General features: G+C 34.0%; 1 protein-coding gene across 4 annotated transcripts in view; it reads right to left on the bottom strand.

Annotated features, from left to right (window-relative positions):
* Positions 1 to 3,785: 3,785 nt before the first annotated feature.
* The window catches only part of KLHL8 (kelch like family member 8), a 68,138-nt gene continuing 63,718 nt past the window's right edge, over positions 3,786 to 8,205 (bottom strand). For all 4 annotated transcript variants that reach the window (XM_045056122.1, XM_045056120.1, XM_045056121.1 and 1 more), the window contains 2 exons: positions 7,314 to 7,515; positions 3,786 to 7,073 (listed from right to left, as the gene is read on the bottom strand). In XM_045056122.1, the coding sequence (XP_044912057.1) occupies positions 6,950 to 7,073; positions 7,314 to 7,515 (326 nt within the window). In that variant the 3' untranslated portion in view covers positions 3,786 to 6,949. The remainder of the gene's footprint in view (positions 7,074 to 7,313; positions 7,516 to 8,205) is intronic.

Below are 8,205 nucleotides of genomic sequence, written 5' to 3'. Positions count from 1 at the left end.
TCCCTGAGGAAAGGATGGATTAATCAATAAACAGTAGAAAGAAAACTCGTTATTCTCATAGTAAAAAGATGAAATTATTTCTCACACATACATAAATAAATTCCAAGTGGACTGAAGACAAATATGAGACTTTCTGACTTTTAGAAGAGACTATAAGAAATATCTTAAGACACAGGGCACCTGGCTGGCTCAGTCAGTACAGCATGTGACTCTTGATCTCAGGGTTGTAGGTTTGGGCCCCATATTGGGTATAGAGATTACCTAAATATAAAATCTTTAAGAAAAAAGAGGGGGTACCTCGGTGGCTCATTCAGAAGAACGCTGACTTGATTTCGGAGTTGTGAGTTTGAGCCCTATGTTAGGTGTAGAGATTAATTTTAAAAATATCAAGATATTAAAATAACTAAATTTGAATGTGTTAAAATTAACAATAGAACTATTAGTATTGTATTATGAAGAACTCTTTAAAAAAAATTAAAGGACATAAGACACTAGTAAGTATTTCACAGAAGAAACAGGAATGACTAATCATGAAAACATGCTCAACTTATTAGGAAAATGCAAACTAAAGTACAATGAAATGTCATTTTACACCTATCAGATTGGCAAGAATCAAATCTTACAGTAGTAAGCAAATGATAAACTGTATTATAAACTAGCACAACCACTTTGGAAAATTACTACATTATCTTATAAACTGTTACAAAGCTAATCAGGTACATACCTTATAACCAATTCTGCTTCTAGATATATGCTCTAAAGAAATTCTTGAACATCTTTACCAAGAAACTATATATGAATGTTCATTTTAAAATTGTCTGTAAAAGCCAAACAGAAAAAAAGGAAAACTGTACCCATTATAAGTTATAAAAATGAACTTGTGGAATGAAAAAAAGTTAATGTAAGACTACATACAGTACAATATTATTTTGTATAAAGTTCACCAACAAAAGTAAACATTATATGGGATATGTGTATATAAAACAAAAGGCAAAAACCAACTGATTCTGAACAGTAGTTACCTCTGGGGAGGAGGGTAGGCTGGGTACTGGAATTGAAAAGAAACACCAGGGCACCTGGGGGGCTCAGTCTGTTAAGCATCCAACTTTGGCTCCGGTCATGACCTCACAGTTCGGGGATTCAAGCCCCGCATTGGGCTCAGTGCTGTCAGAAAGAGCCTGGAGCTTCTTTCAGATTCTGTGTCTCCCTCTCTCTCTTTCTCTGCCCCTCTCCCATTCACTGTCTCTCTCAAAAAATGAATAAACGTAAAAAAAAAAAGTTTGTTTTTTAAACACCAAGGTAGTCAATAGATCAGAAATGTTCTAGTTCTTAATTAAGGAGTAGGTACACAGGCATTTAATTTTTATTCTTCATTACTTCCATGTTGCATGTATTTCTTATATATAAATCAAACATTACATAAAGAACTATAGTGATCAGTAGTTACCAGAGGTTGGGTGTAGGAGATAGACAAAGTGGGTGAAGGCAGTCAAAAGTTATAAACTTCTAGTTATAAAATAAGTCCTGGGGATGTAACTACAGCATGGTGGCTGTAGTTAATAATGCTGTATTGTATATTTGAGAGTTTCTAAGAGAGATCTTAAAAGTTCTCACAAGAAAAAACTGTGTGAGGCTGAATCTTTTTGTTACATTTTTTTAAACATGTTTATATTTTGAGAGAGAGAGCGCAAGCAAGGGAGAGGCAGAGAGAGGAGGAACAGAGTCCAAAGCAGGCTCCAGGCTCTGAACTGTTAGCACAGAGCCCAACGTGGGGCTCGAACCCACGAACCATGAGATCATGGCCTGAGCCGACGTCGGACACTTAACAGACTGAGCCACCCAGGTGCCCGTGTGGTGATGAATCTTAACTAGATATATTGTGGTGATTGTTTCACAAAATATACACATACTGAGGGGCATGGGTGGCTCAGTTAGTTAAGCATCTGACTCTTGATTTTGGTTCAGGTCATGATCTCACAGTTTGGGAGTTCAAGCCTCTCATCGGGCTACACGCTGATGCCTCGGAGCCTGCTTGGCCTGTCTTGGCCCCTCCCTAGCTCACAAACACACACTCTCTCTCTCAAAATAAATAAACATTTATATATGTGTGTGTGTGTGTGTGTGTGTGTGTGTGTGTATACATACATACATACATACACATACACATATTGAGGGGTTCCTGGGTGGCTCAGTCAGTTAAGTGGCTGATTCTTGATTTTGGCTCAGGTCATTATCTCACAGTTCATGGGTTCAAGCCCACCACTGGGCTCTGGACAGACAGTGTGGAGCCTGCTTGGGATTCTCTCTCTCTCTGCCCCTTTCCCACTTGCATATGTCTTCTCTCCCTTTCTTTCTCTCACTTAAAATGAACATTGTATATATTTAAATATATACATATACACACATTGAATTATTATGGTGTACACCTGAAATTAATGTTGTATGTCAATTATATCGCGATTTTAAAAAATTAAAGGGACAAAAAACAGATACACAGTGACCAGAAATACTTTTATATTGCTAAGACACTATGAAAAAGGAAATCAACTTTCCTTAAATGTATGTATACTACCTTGTAAGAGCAGACATAACAGCTGGTTAGGTTAGCTGGCCAATCACTCATTAGTTATGGATCTTGGACAAGTCACTTAATGTCTTTGAATCTATTTTTTAACTGTAAAATACAGAATTTTTGAAAGATTAAAATGTTATAAAGTGACTGGTTCAAACTACATGCTTAAAAAAATTATGTCATTAATTCTCCCCTCAACTATTACCCAAATTTAAGAAACCCCTTATATTCTAAAGAGTTTGTTCAGGTAGACTGAACTTAGTATGGACCATCAAGTAACTTTTTTAAACAACAAAAACCATAAGATTTTTGTATCAAATAAGGTAATCCTCAAAGGAGCTACATACTTCCTTCATTAAAGTTACTATTGCTCAAGGTGACTAGAAATCTTCCATTGACTTGCAAAAAAATTTTCTATTAAAAAAAAACCTTATTTTTTGATGGTAGATTTCCCGTTATAACTATAAAATATTTTTAATCAAGTTTGATGAATAAAGTACACATGGCCATAATCAAGTTAAGATTCTAGTCAGAATTAACATCTGACTGGGATGCCTGGCTGGCTCAGTCAGTAGAGCATGCGACTCTTGATCGTGGGGTTGTAAGTTTGAGTCCCACATTGAGTGTAGAGATCACTTAAAAATAAAATCTTAAAAAAAATTTTTTTTATTAAAAAAAATCAACATATGACTAAGATGAATGATGAGACTAATCCTCTTGGATGCCTTATAAGTAGGCTCTTGGGGCCATTGTCAGAAAAATGTTTAGCAATGCCAACATAATTGGAAAAAAAAAAAAAAGCAGGGTTACTTACTCAGAAGGGCAACATTCATCCTAACGCATCTTTATGCATTTATCTCATTTCTAGATAGTACAAGTCTGCAGCTGAAGAGACCACTTCTTCATCATTTGCTTAGTGAAACCTTTTATATTAGTTCCCTTTAACCTTTAATATTTGTAAGGATAACAAAAATCTATTTTCAGTTAAACAAAAACATCCTTTATATAAGAAAAAATATTACAGCCAACCTACTAAATCAATTTCAAGGATGGAGAATAAACAATTATATAGTTTTGATAGGATTCTGTAAAAGCCATCAAAAAAATAAGATACAAAGTTACATAGACCTTATAGATGTTGCTATTCATAATACATATATGCAGTATATTTTGAACCAACTGTACTGATGTGAATCCAACTCTGATCTCAGTATTTGGTAGTACATATCATAATTTATTATTTTGATTTGTTGGAGTATTACTACACAATTTATATATGGCTCTAAGAAAATACTATTGCAACTTTTAATTCCACATAAAGAGATAGCCAATGACACACCAATAATAATTTCTTTAGGAGTCTGATGTAAGAAATCACAGGAGACATTCTTAACTTAAAAGATATGAATTAGATTCTTAATGCATTCTCTATAAGACACGAAGAAAAAGGAACAAAGAAAATTCTTAAGTTTACCATTTCCAAGAGGAGTTTATGTAATCTCAACAATCTCTTATCTAGGCATTTAACAGCATTATAAATTTGTGTGGGAATTAAGAGAATAAATAATACTCCTTAGAGGGAGTACAATACAAAGTTTATTCAAACACTTAAAATAATTTAAAATAATCAGTTATGCAGAGTACAGTGAAGTTAGTAAAAAACATTATCAAGTAATTTAAAGTGGCAGTACCATATAGGAAAGCAGTGGCTTTAATGACTTTATGGGAGAACCACACATCTACAATTCCTCTTGAAGAAAAATAATATGTGAACCTTTTTTTAATTTTTTGCCAGAATTTTTCTTTATTTCAGAATGTTATCTCTATTTCAGATCACTGTTTGGTATTCCTATTAATATCAAAGGTTAAAATGAAAGGCCTCACAATTAAGTAGCCATATTGTTTTGATAATGTCATGTCATTATTCCTATGAATATAATTATCTTTCAATTGCAGGAGTCCTTCAGCCTGATTGTCATTTCCTATCTCAAAAATGTGTCTTTAATAAACTGCGTATATTGATTCCACTATTTATCTTTTCATACTATTGTCAGGTCCTTCAAGACTATGCTCCTAAGTATCTACACATAATATAACAGACAGCTACATGTTTCCTTTACTTCACTTTACTTCCCTTATGAGTAGTTCCTATTTTATGAGTAGCCAGGGTACCAATTTAGTATGTTAGATGACTATAGTATAATAAAAACCAGAAACAAATGTAACGCCTTTATGCTCCTAAACTCTACATGTGCTAGGCAGAAATATATTAAAGAAAAAAAGCATTTTAAATAATCTTAGAAACAGTAAGATCAATGAGATCCCCTCTCCCACAAAATAAAAGTAAAACATACTAGTAACCACAGCCAGACAAGCATTATTCACAAGAATTCCATGAGATATAAGAAATAGACAGTTTAAGCCAAGTGTTGAGATTTATTCTCCATATCCAGCCAGTTTATAACCTGTCCAGTGAGTGCTATTGAGTTAAATGCTTTGGGGACTGACTGAAATATGGTTATAGTTACACAAGAGAACACTGATTCAAATCTAGGAATGACTTATGAACTTGCCTATGAGCTGATAGCAAAAAAAAAAAAAAAAAAAAGGCACAATTTAGGAACTTTTAAATCTGCCTCATGAAAGACCTTTATCTGCTAGCCCTCTTACTATTTTTTTTTTTTTTTTTGGTCTAATATACCAAATAGGCACTGGCTTTTGAAATGTGTCTTTCTACCCTGCTGTACTGACAAGCCCAGGTTGTTTTGTTTTTTTTTAAGTTTTAAAATTTATGTTAAGTAATCTCTATATCCCACATGAGGCATGCTCTCATGACCCTGAGATCAAGAGTAGCATGCTCTTCTGACTGAGCTAGCCAGGTACTCTTTAGGTTGCCTTTTAATGAAGGCCATCAGAGTTACTAGGCAATGAACTTCAGAGTTGGATGGATGGGGGTAATGTTCCTCACTGCCCTCATTCTTTGTGAACCAGATGACTGCCAGCAATGAAACTACACTAAATTCTGAGGCATGACGACAGGAAAATTTAGGAAGGCCTGGAAAAAAGGTACCAAAGTGCATTACAAATACAAAACAGAATATTTTAATATTCTTCATAAATATTTATATAAATATTTACATATAATGAATAGGCCATTTTATAATACTGGTTAAAACCATGAAGAGCTGTTAAATCAATAGGTTTATCAATATCCTGCCTTCAAATTAATGAAGAGAAATATTTTCAGTTGAAGCTCAATAAATATACTGGAGGGGATTAATTATACAGAAAAAAACAGTAGTATCAATCTTTCTCTGTTTTTACCAACAATATCTTTTATTGGTAATGATGGGCTTGAACCACATTCTGTAAACCACACTCTGTAAAGAATTTTTGTAAAAATGCATTCATTTTCTGATAATAAACTCATGTTTGATACTGTTTAAAAAAAAGAGCAAAATGGAAAGATAATAATCCTGGGCTCAAAACCAAATGATTAAATTAAAGAAATATTTTCAGATTTCCCTCAGTGAGTCATGTAATTGACACCATTTCTTCTCAAGGTGTCTCAACTGGGCACTAGAATAATATTAACTCTAAAGCCATTTCCTCTGATTCAATTTTTGCTAATAAATGAATCTTTTCATATGAGATGAAAAAATGAAGGTATAGATTTATTTAGATGGAATTAGTTCAGCTAGGTATTTGGTACCCTAACAAGTCAAACTGAAATTAAGCGCTTGGATATCTCTCCCATAAAGCTTCTGAAAATTCAGCTAGTGGCACTGAGAAAGATTAAACATTTTTTCTACTTCTGTAAATATCCAAGAAATTTAAAAACTGACATCTAGAAAAAAGCAAGGCATAAATTCATCAGCACCAAGTAGAAATGATCTTCAAAAGGAGGTCTCTCATGTATCCTGATATAATATACTTGTGTTGATGAATAGGTTCTAATCACCCCTCTAGGAAAAGTCCACTGCCTACAGTCAACACTTTTAGGCAAAAGGAAAGATAAAACTCAGGCAAAATGGAAATAATTCCATTTTACATTTTGATTTATCCAAAATGTTTTTAAAAAGGGATTTCAAGGTTTTTGTACTTTTTTAAACATTTTTCAGAGGAGGTATGATTTCAGGTTAGATTGTTTTCCTTCCCTATCCCATTATTTGCTAAAGTGGGAAGTATCAAATTTATCTTTATTACTAATAATTCTTCAGCTACCATCTAAATGCTGCATTTAGTCACACTACAACAGCTTCCCTTTAAAATAAGACTCTAGCAGTAGTGAAAACTGTTCAAAAGTGATCATACAAAACCTTGGTTGTCTTTCCTGCATATGAAATATGACTAAATTGTTGGTGGCTGGACCTCAAATCACATACAGTCCACCACATTATTCGATCCATGACCTACATCTCGAATTTGGCTAGTTAGACAGGCGCACACAGCTACACCTGCTCCAGCTCTGCAGTGAGACACAGATCCAACCAGCTCCCACCTGTAAAAATATAGGGAAAAGTGTGTTATCTTAAAGCATGATTTATTTTACTCAAAATACTAACTGAAAACAAAAACTCCCTATTACTGAGACTGGTTTTGAAAGGCAGCAAGTTTCCTCAGGGCGATAAGATATCCCAAGTATTTTAAATTAATAGCTATGACTATAAGTATTTTAGCACTCTGGAGTAATTTGCTACTGGAAGATCCCATTAAAGCATATGGAAAACATGAAAATTACCTATTCAGCACTGGGTCAAATGCTTCCACTGTATTTAAGTATGCGTTGCCATTATGACCACCAACTGCAAAGATTCTGCCCATCACTGTTGCGATCCCCACGCCACCCCTGGGAGTGGTAAGTGCTGCTACATAATCCCACTTGTTGCTTCGGGGATCATACCGCTCAACTGAACTCAGAGGAGAATTATCATCAAAACCACCTATATTAAAAAAAAAAGATTTTTAATAGTACTACATCTCATAGAAATTAACTATTAAATTTCAATCCAATAGCTTCTACAACCTAATCTTCTGACATTTTAGAAAATAGAGAAAATCCAGGAAAAAATTCACCCCAATGCCCATCATCACTACCAAGTCCAATCAGACATTTTCTACAATTCAAGATAATTTAGATAGTATTTTACCTCAATACTAAGATTAAAAATCTTAAAGTGGAAAAACTCGAAGTCCCTGTCTCTAAGCAGATAATTTAGAAGAAAAAACCCCCACAAACATTTATATAATTTGTCCTTAGCCTCCTAGAGGTAAAGAAGATAGTACTGAGATTCCTTCTCTATGTGTACAGTGTGTATCATATTTTTAAACAGAGGGCTTGAGAAGAGAATAAACTACCACTGAATCATTTCACTCATTTAGATATGTTAAAGTTTTCCAACTGTTTCCCTTAATACTGTTAATGGCCTTCATAATTACAGAGATGGCTATGACTGAATTTCCACCAATTTTTGCGAAAACTACATCTTCATGCCACATATTCTAGATGATGACAGTCCTCTCCATATATCATTCTAACAATGTTACTTATTATATTCCTGAGGGTTTTTTCCTTTAAAGATAACTGTGCCTCTTTTTAGACTCCATCTCAGTCTACATGAGTAATAACTCTC

This window comes from Felis catus, chromosome B1 (genome assembly GCF_018350175.1).
Source record: "Felis catus isolate Fca126 chromosome B1, F.catus_Fca126_mat1.0, whole genome shotgun sequence".
NCBI lineage: Eukaryota > Metazoa > Chordata > Mammalia > Carnivora > Felidae > Felis > Felis catus.
This window is presented reverse-complemented; position numbering and strand designations above follow the sequence as displayed.